Source organism: Lissotriton helveticus, chromosome 9, assembly GCF_964261635.1.
Source record: "Lissotriton helveticus chromosome 9, aLisHel1.1, whole genome shotgun sequence".
Lineage (NCBI taxonomy): Eukaryota > Metazoa > Chordata > Amphibia > Caudata > Salamandridae > Lissotriton > Lissotriton helveticus.
This window is the reverse complement of record NC_136070.1, coordinates 512,815,020-512,831,957: the sequence shown is the minus strand read 5'-3', so window position 1 is coordinate 512,831,957 and position 16,938 is coordinate 512,815,020. Positions and strand designations below refer to the sequence as shown.

Sequence of the window (16,938 nt, the reverse complement as noted above, 5' to 3'; positions counted from 1 at the left end):
CTGTCTTCCTGGGTGTATGCCGAGACCAGAGGGGCGCCGTTAATGAGCCTGCATTTCCCCAACCCTCATAGGTCAACAAGCCATTCCCAATTGGCCCCATCACCTTATGGGAAGAGGCATTTCAGTATGGGCAGTGTTGCATCTGAAGAAAGGGTAAGGGATTTAAAAAACGGTGCTGTCCCCCAGGTAAACCTCTTCTCCTCTGGACCAGAAATAAACGCAGAGGTAGAGGCCACGTCGGTCTCCACTTACGACTCTTCTTGGTGTTATCAAGTAACTGTCCATGTTCTTTGTGCACAAGGGTGACACTCCTTACAACCGGAGACAGGGCACTTTCATTTACTATGAGACACTGACTTTTGTAGCTGGCCATGGTAGAATTCTTCAGAGTTGGAGTACAATTCCCTGAAGAACATGATCAATTAATAGACCTATGGGCGGTGGGGGGTTTTCCGCGACCTACTCACTCAGTAATTGTGTCAAAAGAGAGAATTTTTATGCCGTAAAACTCCTTCATTTGAAGTTTCTTTACAACATCCAACAAGCATTGCATAGCCCATAGGTCTTGCCTTTGGCGACCTTATGAGTGGTTAGTTATCCAGCACAATATCATTGGTGCAACATCAACTGTTGCATGGCTAAACACTTATAAGGTCCCAAAGGCGAGACCTATTGGCTATACCAATGCTTGTTGATTTTGAAAGCGCAAATGGTACAAAATCAATTTGCAAATTTTTTGTCCTGCTGCTGCAAAAATTATTTGCACTTCTCTATATTACAAAAGCGGCAAAAAAGGTTGATGTGACTACTTTTTTTTTAAACCACATGCACATCATCTGTGACATAGCAGCACATAGCCATTGCATCAGCTTAGCACCCAAGGGAGCTGCAAATCAAATGTATTGAAGAATCTAGAGCGATACCTACAATAAGTTGACCCCGAGGACTACCTTTAATAAATAAGATTTTATATTGTCTTTTTTCACTCCTCCATGAATAAACATATGAGGCAATATGACTTTGAGGTGACAGTGCACAAAAGATAACTTGATGCCTTTGACCCTGCCTCTCTAGAGCAATGCTGGTATATATTTTCCTTATATAAACTTGTTTTTTTGCCTTATTCTTGTGGGGGGGGGGGAGAACTATCTTCAAAATTCTTCAGCTTCATTCTGTCTTTCCTTGTTGAACATTGTAAATTATGGATAGAACTGTAGGGTGCGTTTAACTATCCATAAGGGTCAGTATAGTTCTTCACCTTAACTAAAAGACCATAAGTAACCCTTGGACTGCAGGGGCTGGATAAGTCTACATGTGCATATATATGACAAGACCAATTACACCATGGAACATCTAAAACTACTATTTTCTGGCTCATACTTTGCCATTTTCTTATTATGGAGAGTTCTTTACCCTTCTGGAATAGTTGCCTCACCCTTTTCTTACTCTCATTAACAACTGTATGAAGGCAGATAAAGAAAGAGATGGTCAGTAGGTTGAGAGGTTCCTTTTCAACTTCTACTCAAAGCTGAGCAGGGGGCTGATTTAGAGTTTGACAGGGGGTACTCTGTCGCAACGGCAGATCGTCAAACCACACATCTGATACAGCTGCTGTTCCGGTCTGCCCCAACTCTCAAAAATGTGTATATTGCTTATCAGCATGCAAGTTCTTCACTCACTTTCCCAGATTCACAGACACTATAAGGGCACAGAAGTCACAGACTCCCCACAAATGTATCACTTCACTTTTCCATGAACTACATAAAATTGGAATAAAGCACAATGTAAGAGAAAAAGTTGTGAAATGATAGAACAGAAACTCATGGGTAGATTTGCATTTTAATTTAGTCAAGCTAACACTGACAAAGGCCTGAAGTGGATAATTTCAGCAGTAGATGCACCTTATTGAGAAAGGATCTCTTAAAAATGAGGGGCAAATAGTAATCAACTGGTGTGCATGGGTTGAATACTAAGAAAGGAGAATCAAGCTTTCTAGCCTCAGAAAATGAATAATTTGGAAGCATTTGTAACTCACCTGTGTTGTGGTCAGTGCTACCTTCCCCAACTTCATTAACTAGATCCTCAATGAGAATTGAAACTGGCTCCTCTTCTTTCATCAAACAAATATCAGCATTGAAAAATGTAATTCCTTTACAAAAAGAGGGTTATAAAAAGGCATAAAGGGAAGTAAACATGTGGTACTCAAAATGCAACTAAAACCAATGTTATCATTTACAAGAAGGAACTTCAATGTCAGTGATTTAGATATAACAAATTTGTTTTATAAAAGGAAGAAGTGAAATCTTGTTCAAATGATTCCCCAATTCTGAGTTATGCCCCACACTGCAATAAGGAGAGTATGTCTGCTCTACGGGTTATTCGAAGAGCTATTATTATTATCACAATGCAGCATAAACCTGTGGAAATTTGTGATGAGGTAGTGGTATACCTGTTATCATGCTGCACAACTCCTCCCCCCACCCCGAACAGAAAACATCAGGCACTCCATTGTGATGGGAGCGGTTATTTTACACTACATCATACAAACATACATTAAAGTAGCCTTTTCTTAGATATGGGCACATGAACAGCTGTAAAATTGACAGAGTCCATTGTAATGCATGCAGCAGTATGGAAAAGCAACCTCTCTACTTAAAGTTGAAGTATGAGACCTATGAGGTCCCAACCTTGAATTAATCTTCTGCTGCATTTTATATCTCCGTTTCAGAGCAAAGTAACACTTATGTTATTTTGATGCAAAAGTTTGACATAGTGGCTGCTTGGGACGTGTTGCAAGGTGTAAGTGGGAAAAAGGTAGTGCATGTCCTTTGTATGCACTTTACTCCTGACTAAAGTACTGTCCATGGTCAAAATAAGTGTAATGGATTGCTGTGCTTCTCTTTCCATTCTGTGCTGTATCAACAAACTTTCAAGTGTTTTTGATTCACCTTCACTTGTACTCACCACAAAGGCAAGCCTTTCAGTACTGATACAGTGGCACACAACAAAATCTCTCCACTTTACAGTATGAACAGCATGTTAGCGATACAGTAACAAAGGTATTAGCCATTTCAGAATGCATTATGGTGACCGTGTTCTGAGTTAAACAGTGGGGTTGTAACCAGTCTAACTGAATTTATAGTTTATTACTTATCACATAAGGAACCTTGATCAGTTCTCTGTAAAAGAGGTGACTGATTCTAAACTGGAGCAGCATAGATATCTAGTCTTGCTTTCTCACCTGTGTTGAGACAGTGATTCTTTTCCCTTTCTTCTGTGTGTTGAGGAGTCTTCAAATATTGTTCTTTTTGTTGTCTATTTACTCTAAATAACAGGTCAGAATTGGGAATTTCACCTTCTGTCACAAAAACAGAAAATAAATATTATTTGCACAAATAGTTATTTGATTCTACAACATATGCTGCACTACAATGAAATCTCAGCTGCATTGCCGCTGAACAATCTTCACGGTGACAGACTAAACAATTTGGCTTGTTGTGGGGGATTTCACTGCAATTTTCCTCAGGTTTATAGGGGTGAATATTGTGGTAGATGAGACTAAACTATTGTACGAAGGGTTTTCAGGCTGTATACACCCAGTAATAGCGCAGTAAGGCATCAAGATTTATAGGGTGTGTGTGTGTGAATCCTATGGAAATGGTTACAGCCGTACAGTGTTTACTATAAATAACTGGTATAAAACCTTGAGGTTGCCCTCCCTCAGTAGGTACTAGCGAGAAGAATGTGTGGTACTCTGCTGAAGCTCTTCATAAAGGTCATAAACATCATGTACGTAATTTCCATTTAGTAGTAGAGCTGTTAGGAATTCGTACAACATTGGCACTGTGCTGTGTGCGACCACCTCAAGCAGTGGATTCCCACACGCTTGCTTAAAAAAAATGCAGTACCTTGCATTTCAACAAACTTCTAGCTTTGATGTCTGTGACAGACGGAAACAACATGTGCTCACTATAACTCATGATGAGAGCACTTCTCCTGTCACAGTTTCAAGGTCAACCGGCACAAGTGCATAAGCTCAAACATTACACTTGATTAAAACACACACTTGATACAAGAAGTTGGCTATTCAATTGATCAACTATATATGTACACATATGTTCTCTATTTTCACGCTACCACTGGAAGACTAATGTCCTTCATTGACTGAGTTAACCATAATTATTAGTCCGTCTAGTATAGAAAAGGCAGAAACAAAGTTATTGCAGAGGATGTTCTAAGGCGGAAGAATCAACGCTTTGGGGACTGGACTCCTGCAACAGAGAGGAGTCATCCATATTAGATAAGCAGATATTGTACTGTGTAAGGAAGGAGGTAAGTGGCTCTGCACAACTGGCGCCAGTGCCCATTTATGTCAGGCTTGTGCATTCAAACTTGCTTCACTTTCAACCACACAAATTTAAAGTTCTGGGAAACTGACAGAAGTTGAATACTCCGTTTGAGAGTTATCATCGGTCTTCGAATTGAGCTGCATGGTTAAAGCTCTTCAATGGATCATTTTGTACTTGCTTATACTACTGTAGAGACTGTTCCATGCGAATTGGAAAATCATAAAAAATGTTTCCACCCAAGGATTACGATAAAACCTGCTACCAAACCCTGCTTTTAAATATTAATACATCAACCACAAGGTACAGTGTCAGATACAAAAGTGGATAATGCGAAATGCAGATGAATCCTAGAAAATATCAAACTACAGATTATAAACTTTAATCTGTAATGTTTGACGGGAAACTGCTAAAATAGTTTTAGCATAATTTTCACATTTATTAAAAGTCCAATTCATTGGTGAAGATAGATTTTGAATACATATTTAAGAAAACCTCTCTCAGAGGTCTGGTAACAGGGTGGGTGTGGGGTATGTGATTCCATCAGCCTTGGAAAGCTAGTTTTTTTTTTTCTTTTTTTCTTTTTTTGTTGTTGTTCAAAACTGTTTTATTGTAAGTTATTTTCAGTACAACGCTTCTTTGCCTACAACCCGGAGGCCGGCAGCAAATCGATCGTATCTAGTATGTGGTATTGAACAGCGTGACACAGCCTCGATACCGACAACCCGGAGGTCCGGTGGCGTTCAGTAGATTTCAGTGCAACAGGTCGTGTACCGTAGGCACGCAAAGTCTGACATGACAGCACAGCAGAACATTTTCTATTGTCTCGTACAGAACTGTATGTAAACTTCCTACAACTATATAACTATCACTGCATCACAACATTCTCACTCCTCTTGTGCAATTCGTACTTCGCTATGTAGCTCTAACACGGCCTTTCCTCGCATCCGCCAGCCTATCTAGCACTTCACACCAGACTCTGCATCTGGCTGCGTTCTCCCCTGTAAGTAGTCAATAAGGTACATCCAGTAGCAGGGGTGGGGGAATCATATCGCCCGACGCCCGAACCATGTTGATTTTTAACAAGGGCAAGAAGATTTAATGTCTAGTTTGTCCAACGGACAAGTAGACATTAAATCACTTAAATAATATACTAACTGTGGGCACTCTGGGGCTCACAGCTAATCAAAAAAGCTGCCAGAGAACCTTTGGCTCGGGGAGTGAAAAGTCATGTCTCTGATTGAAGTAATTGGCTGGTGCCGTGAGGTTTACGCATAAATCATAAACACTGCCAGTGTTTCAAAAGGTTGGCCCCATTCCAGAAATGAGCAACAGTCTAGTGAACTTGGGGAGTTTAGCGTCCATCATTTTGTCATCGAGAAGCATGTTTATAACTCCGGTTTCTGGGGGTCACGGGGTGAGAAAGTTTATCTTTGTTGCCCTATGGATAGTGCTAAAATTCAGGCGTTCACAGGAGCCCGTGTTTTTCACATTTGTATGGATAAACACGGGCACAGGAGGTCGAGTTTTGTTTCCTTACGATGTGTTTTGGGGGATTTTCGCCCTCCACAACAGAAGATAGCTGCCAGTTTTCTACAGGATGCAGCATTAACTTTTGGTAGGACGAGAGAGGTCTTTCTTTGTATCCCTGCATTATTAATGTATGCGAAATATATTTGCAGAATGCAGATGTCGTTTGAAGGAATATAATCTCCCTTCAGTTGTACTGCCCACGGAAACAAATCAAGGCTATTTTGAGTGCATGTGTGCACATCAAGAGAGCGTGACGATTATTTGTTTCCGTTATGTGCAGTTCGGCACATGCAGACTAGTCTTTTAAGGCCATTCTTTTGCCTTGTTCAAGGAATCATGTTCCCAAGAGGACCATAAGGAAAATTACATTCAGAGCCACCCGATTGCCAGATAATAATCACGCTCACCTGTTTGTTCTAATAGTAAGCCTTGTTTGACTGCACACACCTCGTAAGCTGTACTCTATATTCCACTGGACTAGGCACACTATGCACGTTTCCTGTCAAGCACCTTTCCATTTCCTGCTATATCCCTATACACTGGCCTCAGGAGAGTGAATACAAGCACAGGTGTCTTCTCAAGTTCTCTGCTTTGGCGATTTATATTTTGTGACATTTCTGATAACCGAGGATCGTAAATCTAATGGAAGTAAGTAGCACTTTATATTTAGTGTACATATTTGAATGTGTGGCTTAGTGATATTTTGTCATTACAGGCTTAGGGTGGCCTTTGTGGTCATACAGGTGTGGCAAAACAAAGGAAGGCATTTGTTCATGCTTAGAGGAAGATTGATTAACCACATTAGGATATAATAACATTAACATAAGAACTAAGAACGCTGTAAAGAAATGGAGTATGTAATTGTCTTGACCCGAGGGTGTTGTTGATTTATGAACATAAAAGCAAAGTTCCACAGTGAACAACTTTTCCGAGTTGGATGCAGAAATGTTTAATTTAAACCACACTCTTAAATAATGAATACTTAAATTAAATTTATTGTAATTTATAATGGCAATAGCTTAAACTTTAGTAAATAACTTTTGTGAAGATTATGTTCAGTGTATTTTGTTGTTGCGAAAATCCAAGAACAGAATTGAAATATGAACATTTTTTTTTACATTTGTAATAAAGCTTGAAACATTGAGAGCACATATTTGAACCAGTTGTTGATTAGTTGCACAGATTGATGCTGTGGTGGCGCTGAGTGATGTGGTGGCGACGATTGATGCTGTGGCGTTCAGTGATGCAGTAGTAGCGCTTAGTGATGTTGTGGTGCCCCTGAGTGATGTTGTGGTGCCCCTGAGTGATGTTGTGGTGCCCCTGAGCGGTGCCCATTTTTTTCAAAAGGTTGGCAACGTTTCCATTGGCAGAGTGGATTCAAACCCCCCTGTTGCACCAGGCGTGCAACAACCTGTCATGGTGTGTTTGCATCTGAGTTTCAATCACGAGGCAGAGTGACAGCAGCACGGACACTTCAATCAGTAGCCTGGTGCCACATTTCCTTCCTTGCACTAGAGCCCATGACACAGTGGCTGAGAGTAGGTATGCAGAGATTTAAATATGCAAACATCATAGATATATCTGGAGCGAGCGAGGATCTGCAAATTACAGTGAATATACTCAAAATATGCAGGGGGATCTCACATTTTCAATTTCAGGTTGCTTTTTTGGCACATTTGCCTGGAAAAATCCAGTCTAGAGGGTGTCTGTTACCCAGTGACTATTGCCTTTGTCTTGATTGAGGTGGTTTGCCTTAAATATGTGCAGGTTATTGGGTTTTATGTTTTGTAGTCTCCCTTTTGCTGTGTCCCTTGTTTATTCTGCTTTCATCAGCCAACAGGGTGTCGACCTAATGCCAGCAGGGAAGAAAGATGCTTCTATAAACTAGAATATTGGGGTGAAACTAGATTACTCTTTTTACGCCGAATAAACTGTCCCCTGACCACTTGCCAAGAAAAGTGAAGCCATGATCTTACAGATGCCCGCCTCCACATTCCGATGCCTCATGTTTGCCTTGGATCTTTCAGTTGCTTGTGGCTATATTCCCTTCTTGATGCCACCATCTTACCTTCTGCTACTCACTTCCCGATTAGTGCCTCCACTCCTGTTTTACAAACCTGCCCACCTCTCTTCCCAGCATCCTCTTTGCACAACTCCTTGCATTCCTGCACACTACTTCATCACTGTAGCTCCCCACCTCTAAACTCAGATCCCACATATTTCCACTCTGAACTCATTGCAACAACCATCTGTCTCTGTACTCCTGGCTAGTAAGTCAGCCACCAGTGTCTTTTTACTACATGCTCACGAGCCACAGCACTACTCCCCCCCCCGTACTGCATCATCCTAGCATTCTTTGAGGTCTTTACAATTACTAATAACTCGCCACAGCGCTTTGTACACTCCAGTTTTTAATGGCACTCCATTTATTGACCTCTAAGAATGGCAGGCAATCTGTCATACTTCAAATCATGGCACGCTGATCACACCATTTGTCAGTGCAGAGTCCAAATACACTGACTCACCTAGCCGGTTCACATATTCTGCTTTTTAACGGTGCATGCTGCCTTTGTGAGGTACAGGCAAGGACTCCAGTCTCTCCCTTTGTGCCCTAGGCTTGTCACTTGCTCTCTCTGTTCTGACAGCTTTCTTCATTTCATGTCTTTCTTTCTCAAGGCAGTCTGGTTTTGTCCATGTTCTTCAGTATTGCTTTCCAGTATTTCTTTCCCAACACTTCACATCCCTTTACATTGAGATCCCCCATTCCTTTTCTGTGGCCTTTCCCTCTGCCTCAATCCAAACCGCTCAATGTTTTTAATATAGCCATTCGTACCACACATCTGTCTGTTTTAAGAGCTATAATCAACAGATGTTATTAAGGCTCAGTTTTCATGATACTCCATTTACTGAACTTGAACAATGGAATGTGGATCCTTGTCAGGATTTGAACTGCCACCTGCATATCACACTAGTTGTCAGATGAGCCCCAACCTACTGAGCCATCTTGCCGGTTTGCAGATTTTGCCTAGCAATGGTGCTAGTCTCTCCCACTGTGGCATGATTTAGTCTCCTGGTCTTCCATTGCCCCAGGATTCTCCGACTTCCTGCATTTTCACACCCTGTACTTGACCTGTATAACTTTCTTCTGCTATCAACACTGCATTTTCCTATTCACTGAGTCACCCCTATCTCTGTGTCCTAGACCTATGGCCGACATCGCATCCCTCAAGTCAACCCTCAATGTAGCCACAGGATCTCCTCTTAAGTCCGTATCTTGTCTGCCCTCATACTCCCTTTCATCTGGTTTGCTGGTCCTCACTTTCATCAGTGCCTAGCTGGTGCTTCCTTTCTCACTTTATCTAGCTCAACACTTCAGTATTTACTTAGTCTTGCTTCCCCATTCCATGTTCTGCTTTTTGCAATTGGCCTGTCCCTTATGCGGCTTTCTTTCACCCAGAAGACAGTAATACTGCTTTTCCACCTTCCTTTCACCTAGTTGTTTTGTCACGGAAGTATGCCTCCAGCCATATGCTTGGCTTGTTCCTGCTAATGGCTAACGTCCTGCATCAGAAGGATATTACTTGCTCTGTTTCAATGAAGAATGCACACTTCTACATAATATTTTGTTGATGCCAATGTTACTGGACATACATAGATCTTTTGTCTTATACATTTTGTCACCTCTGCACTTGTCACGTTAAGCCTATCTGGGTTTGTGTCTCAATCAACACTTGTTATTCACAGCATGCCTGTAGGACTGTGGTTGCTATAGGGGCAGAGTGCAGGGCTCATGATGTATAGGGAGTGGTTTGGTGAAGAGGTATCGACTGCTGGCAGCCTTTCTGTTGCCAAGCACAACTCGCAAACAGTCTTAAGAAATGTAGGAAGCTTGTTGTGAAAGAGTGGATGCAAGGGTTTTAAAGCAGTTAACAAAACTACAATAGAATGATTTGGTGTTGAGATAAGATATCAGAGTGGAAGAGGTATGGAACCGGTGGATAACGGGACATAGAACATGTGGTGAGCTGGAGGCAAAGGGACAAAGCATGAAACCTGTTTTGTGTGCAGTGGAGGAAGGGGCATGGAACCTGTGGCCTGCAGTGAGAGAGTGAAGGGGAAACACTATTCAGTCTGTATTGAGGAAATGGATAAGTAGATAAAGCTTATAGTGTGAAAGATCAGAAGCAAAGGGTGATGGAGCCTATGATGAGCCTGTGGAAGGGTGTGGACTATAATTAAGAGGAAATGGGACCAGTTTAGCATATGTGGTGAGAGGAAAGTGGAAGTGTATAGGTTTCTATAGGGGAATTTTATAGTGGTTGATTACAACTGATGGGCAGAAGCAGAGGGCAAGTTTACTTAGGAGGCTGTTAATGATTAATAAAGCAAGTGTGCTGCCTCATCTAAATCATTTAGGTAGTAAAGGGGACCAGTGGATTTCATTACAGGACAAGAAGATTTCTGTAGCACTTTGCCCTTTGGACAAGTACATTTTTTCAAAAATTCCACACCCCTGCAGTAGTCCTTGGGTCTAGAGCCCGTAGGCAGCTCCTCCTCATAGGTATTCAGTGTGTCTTTGCAATATGTTAGATCTATTAACCAGTCCTTCAGCTTGGGGCATCTTCTGCTGTCCCAATGGAGCGATACTCTGCGCTTAGCCATTAACAATGCTATCACACAGTACCTACGCTTGGTCGCGCGTACAGTTGGAACTAGGCCCAGCAAGCACACTTTCACTGAACATTCTATGGGTGTGCCCAACATAATACCCAGTGCCTCTGTCACCTCTTTCCAATAATCAGCTACCCTGGGGCAGTCCCATGCTAAATGCAGAAAGTCAGCATCCTCCATTCTACATCTCTTACATCTTGAATCTTCCCTCAACCCGCAGCGATGTAATCTGCTTGGTGTGTGGTATATTTGGTGCAGGTATTTATAGTGGATTATCCGTAGTTTCCCATTCGGGGTTAACATGTCAGTAAGCATGCATGCCCCAGCCCAGTCTTCAATGGAAAGTGGTGCAACCATTACAGAATTCCATTTGAGTCTCATGTGGTCGGTGCTAAGCGCTATGTCTTCCTGCAACCTGGCGTACAACTGAGAGACTATGTGGGCCGCTGTGGGTGTCGTTAGTAGATACTGTAGGGAGATCAGATGTCTAGGTTCGTCAGGGTACCCAGTGTACAGTTCCTTCATCGCCCTCTGCAGTCGATAATAGGTGAAGGTGAAAAGCACCGTCTGATTGCTAATATAGGTAAGTGATTCTAGTTTTTTGAACTGTCCATCCTCATAGAGATCCCCCATTTTATCTATACCTGCCTGCTGTAAGAGTGTCATGCCTACTGCTTCTCGTGTAACTGAGAGTTCTGGGTGATGAGCCTGGGGTAAGTCCGGCGCGTACAATGGGAGTTTGTTCGCCTTTTTACCCATTAGGTGCCATGCCGTGTTAGTGGTGTCAATTGTGTTTATGTCGTTTGTGTGTAGTGGAGGGCGTTTATGCGGCAGTATGGAGGCCAACGGGATGGGGCATGCATCCCCCGCTTCTATTGCTACGTGTGACATGAATGGTATCTCATGGTACCAGAAGAACGCGAACTGTGCTTGCGCACATAGGTAATATAGATAGAGGTCGGGCACCTTGAAACCACCCTGTGCATATGGTAGTGTTAGCGTTCGAAGCTGTATCCTAGCCTGCTTTCCTGCCCAAATAAGACTTAGCACCAGTTTATTTATATTACGGAAAACTGCTGCCGGCGGTTTGATGGGGATGTTATTAAATAAGTAAAGGAATTTGGGTAGTAGCACCATTTTTACTATTGCAGTCCTGTCTGCCAGTGAAAGTGGCAGTTTGTTCCATCTTTTTATTTTCTCCTCCAATTCCGATATCACCCTGCCATAATTTGTACGAATGACCAGTTCAGGGTCACGATGATACCAGTTTCCCAGATATCTCATCATGCCAGTCCAACGGGTAATCCAATGTAAATGGGACAGTACTATCTGTTAATGCCAGTACATGGGATTTGGCCCAATTAATGTGCAGGCCAGAGTGCTGACTAAATTTAATGTATTCTCTCAGCAGGGGGTTGAGGTTTTGGGCGGGGTCTCTTACGTATAATACCATATCATCCGCATAAAGCGATATGTGTAGGGGCCTTGTCGGAAACTGCAGGGCTGAGTAATGATGATGCTGCCTGATTTTGCAAGCCAATGGCTCCAGCACCAGCGCAAATAGCAGAGGGGACAGGGGGCACCCCTGCCTAGTCCCTCTGCCTATCTTTATGGGGTCCGATACATAACCGTTTACCCTTATCCTAGCGGACAGATCTGTATATAGCAGTGATATCCATTGCGTAAACATCATAGGAAAACCCATGCGTCTCAGAACTGCGTGTAAATACTCCCATTCAATTGTGTCGAAAGCCTTTGCGGCGGCCAGTAGGATCGCCGCGGCTTTGGTTTCTGGTGTCAAATAATATGAGAGGGCAAACAGTGTTCTCGTATTATGCGTCGTTGACCTTTCAGGTATGAAACCCGACTGGTCGGGTCTAATCAGTGATGGCATCAGAGGTTTAAGCCGTGTGGCCAGCAGGCAGGCAAGTATTTTAACGTCTACGTTAATAAGTGATAAGGGTCTGTATGAGTCACATAAGTCTGGGTCCTTACCGGGCATTAGTAGTGTTACAATCATCGCCTCACGTAAAGTCTCCGGGAGGATTTGTTTCTCATGCGCGTCGCCATACATTTCTACCAAATGAGGGGCTAACTGATCCACAAAAGCCTTGTAAAATTCCCCAGTGAAGCCATCCGGCCCCGGCGCCTTGCCGTTTGGGAGAGTTTTGATGACCTTGGTCACGTCCTCAACCGTGATCGGGCTGGACAAGTATGCTCTATGCCTATCCGACAGCCATGCTATTTCGACATCTGCCATATAATCTAGAATGGCATCGGGTGACATGGAGAGGTTTGATTCATACAGATGGCCATACGTTTTACGGAATTCTTCCAATATCCCCTTCATGTCATACCTATTCGTCCCTGTATCGTCACGTACCGTGTGAATGTGCTGCGGAGTGTGGCCTGTACATATTTTTTGAGCCAGTGCCCTTCCAGGTCTCCCTCCTTCACCATATGCTCTAGCTATACCTCGTTTCGATATGTATTTGATTTCCGCGTCGGCGTATTCCTGGTGCTCAGTCAAGGTCTGTTTGATATCCCCTAGTATGATGTCATCTTGAGTGCGTTCGTATCATAGCTCTAGGTCGCTCAATTTGGACTCTCTAATTCGTATTTGTTGCCTGATTTCTTTCAGTATCCCCGCTGTGGTACTAATACACTTCCCCCTAATCGTTGCTTTGAACGCTTCCCATAGTACCCCTTTGTCATCAGTCGTGGGAGAGTTGAGGTCAAAATAGTCTGCTATGGCTTTGTGTATGGTTTCCGTGAATACAGTGTCATGTAGTGCTGTCGCATTAAATCGCCAGGCGAAGGGTGGCGGTGTGTAATGGGGCAGCTGTAAGGACAATAATACTGGGTTGTGGTCCGATAGTGTGCGCGGCAAGTGCCTGATATCTGCCGTCCACAAAGACACATCCCTCGATCCGAACCAGTAGTCAAGTCTTGACCAACTATTATGCACTGCCGACACATGGGTAGCTACTGTGTTTCCCGGATTAAGAGTTCTCCAAATGTCACGTAGATGGAACTCTTCAATGGCGTCTAGTAATTCTGCGCGTGCCTGTTTGTGTGTTTCTACAGTGTTCGGTGATCTGTCCACCCCATCTTGCAAGGCTATATTAAAATCACCACCCCACACCAAATGCGGAATATGTAGGTCAGAAATAGTGTGCCATAGTTTAGTGAAAAAACTGGGGTCATCCGTGTTTGGCCCATAAGTGTTAATGAAAGCTATAAACTGATGCCTTAAGAGACCTATTGCTATGACAAACCTGCCTTCTGGATCTTTGATCACCTTTGATACTCGGAAATTAAGCCCTTTTCGTACAAATATGCTGACGCCCCTGGCATAGGACGAGTAATTGGAGCTATGTATAGATTCCGCCCATCTACTCCCTATGGTCGCTGTGGTGTGCGCTGCAATGTGCGTTTCCTGGAGGAAGGCAATATCTTTTTTTTGTCTGGTAAGGTAAGCAAAGATTAGACGTATTTTCTTGGGGTGATTCATTCCCCTTACATTCCAGGTGAGAAGATTTAGGTTAATGTCTTTCATATCATCAATGTGTGGCTCGGTTACATCTCAGTTTCACAGCGCTGTGTCTTAATGTGGAGTGCATTTCGGCCTTATACCAGTGTCATGAAAAGCTACCATCTCATTTAGATAATGCAGTTCGGAGTTCGCAATGTTTCTCAGATACAGTGAATTGTAATGAACTTCCCCAACTATTCCTCTTCTCCCCCACCCACTTCAGCAACCCAATCCTGCCAAAGCCAATACCCCAAACCGGTTAAACAATAAAACCAACATGCATCGGGGGACACCGAGGTTGGGGGTCCGCCAGGTTTACACATCTCCATCCACATTGTGGATGTGGACGGGTAGACTGTCACATCACATTAAGCAAAATTGTGGTGCCAATAAACCAAAGCTGCTCCAACTACTTGCGCCATGGTATGCCATGTGCCAAGGTCTCAGACCCTGCCTCCAAAGTCTTCCCTGCCCTCCCGCTCAGAGTGCAAGTATACATCTTGACGCAGTGCGGTGCAGTTGCATCAGGATAGTATCGTACAGTCACCATGCTTCTCTTTGACTGCACCCCTCTGGTTGTGACTAGACTCACGCCCCCGAACAAAACGCATTGCGTGTGAAACAGAACCACATGGGTCAATCTGCCCGTTAATGTTCACAATCAGTCTCATTGACTATCCAGTATAGGTCCGATTATCTACGCTGGAACGTTTGTACAAATATAGCAGGCACATCGGGAGACAGGAAAGCCCCATCCGCTCTGCTTAACCCCAGCTTACCTCCAAAGCTCAAGCGTGCCATTCACACAGTACATCGTGCTCCGTAGAGTCTTTTTTTTTTTGTATTTATGGTATTTATAGAGCGCAAACAATCATCCCCAATGGGATATCACGGCGCTATCCTGACAGTAGTGAATAGTTAACAGATAACAGAGTGGGGATTGTGTTTAGTCAGATTTTGGGAAAAGAAATGTTTTTAGTTGCTTCCTGAAGGACAAATAACAGTCTGTTAGTCTGAGTTCCTGCGGCAGCTTGTTCCAGTTATTTGGCGCCAGGTGGGAGAACGCCCGTCCACCCATCCTAGCTGTTTTCACACGAGTGTTGCTTGCTCTAGCAGCCGTACAGGAACGCAGGTTCCTCGTTGGAGCATAGAATCTGATTTTATTTTTTAGGATGCGAGGGCCCGTATTGTGCAATGCTTTATGTGTTATGCACATTAGCTTGAAGATAGCTCTCTGTCTCATTGGTAGCCAGTGAAGCTCACGCAGGCAGCTTTTGGCTGGGTCGTACTTCCTTTTATTGCAAATTGCCTTTGCTGCAGCGTTCTGTACGACTTGTAGTTTCGTGAACAGATAGTCCGCCATTCCCATAAACAGGGAATTTCCGTAATCCAGCCTACTCATTAATAAAGACTGGACAAGTATCTTCCTACATTCAGTGGGGACCCATGGAAAAACTCGCCGGAGCATCTTGAGTATTGCAAAGCCTTTGCCACAGATTGTGGATACATGGGTTTTCATACTCAGGGTATTATCTAGAGTCACACCTAAATTTTTGGCCGTTGATTCTGGGATAGGGGCGGTGCCCAGAGTTGTGGGCCACCAGCTGTTATCCCATAGGTGTGTATGTCTACCAAACAGCAGAATCTCAGATTTGTCTGTGTTTAGTTTGAGACAATGGCTATGCATCCAGTTGGCTAGTTCGGTCAGGCAGTTCAGTAGCCTATTCTTAGGGTCGTCTTCTTCATCTAATGAAATCATTAGTTGGGTGTCGTCTGCGTAAGAGCAGATCCCAACACCCCACTTTCTCCCTATATCGGCTAGTGAGGAGACAAACACATTGAATAGGGTTGGGCTCAATGAGGCCCCTTGTGGGACCCCATACTTGATGTTCAGGGGAGGGGAAACAAAATCACCCATTCGTACTGACTGTGTTCTGTCTTGCATGAAATACTGCAACCATCCTAATGCCTTATCCCGGATACCCTTGGCTGCTAGGATTTCCAGGAGTCGGTGGTGTGGGACGGTGTCAAATGCCGCCGAGAGGTCTGGTAGAATCAAGGCGACTGTCTTTCCCTGATCTACCTTGGTTCTGATATTGTCTGAAACTGCCAGGAGTGTTGTCTCAGTGCAATTGTTAGCCCGGAACCCTGTCTGGGAACTATCCAATAGATCATAGGTCTCTAAGAATTTGGAGAGCTGCCTGTTGACCAATTTCTCCAGCACCTTAGACAAATAAGGAAGTTGGGAAATGGGCCGATAGTTTGCCGGGTTATGAATATCAGATCCTGCTTTTTTTAGTAAGGGAGTAACTAAGGCGTTTTTCCAATACTTCGGGAACTCAGCAGAGTTCAATGATAGATTGAAGACTTTGGTTACAGCTGGGCAGATTGTTGATGTTAATTGTGAGAAAATATGATGCGGGCATGGGTCCAGTGGGGAGCCTGATTTTACTTCCAACATAGCTTTGCCCACTTCCTCCTCTGAGAAAGGGCCGAATCTAGGACAGCTAGCCAGAACTGGGGATGTTACACAAGGTTGTGGTTGCTTTGATTCGATGTTGGAAAAAGAGGCATAGATCGTTATCAATTTTTTCACAGAAATAATCATTAATTTTATTGCAGCCTTCCTGCGAGGGGGTAAGATCCACGGATAAATTAACTGGGCTGCATAACTCTTTGACTATTTTGAATAGTTCTTTTGACAAATTTTTGCTTTCTGTTATCCTCCGTGAGAAATAGTCTTTCTTTGCTTTCCTAATAGCTTTGTTGTAGAGCGCAAGTTCCCTTTTGTATATGGCTCTTGTTTCTAGGGTTTTATTGAGCCTCCAATTGTGTTCGCAAGATGTACATTTC

At 43.4% G+C, this 16,938-nt stretch overlaps 1 protein-coding gene across 2 annotated transcripts in view; it reads right to left on the bottom strand.

Moving 5' to 3' along the window:
- Nucleotides 1–16,938, bottom strand: part of LOC144781485 (uncharacterized) — a 126,944-nt gene that overhangs the window by 20,964 nt on the left and 89,042 nt on the right. For both annotated transcript variants that reach the window (XM_078660361.1, XM_078660362.1), the window contains exons 7-8: nucleotides 3,242–3,358; nucleotides 2,036–2,149 (exon numbers count right to left, since the gene is read on the bottom strand). In XM_078660361.1, coding sequence (XP_078516487.1) covers nucleotides 2,036–2,149; nucleotides 3,242–3,358 — 231 coding nt within the window. The remainder of the gene's footprint in view (nucleotides 1–2,035; nucleotides 2,150–3,241; nucleotides 3,359–16,938) is intronic.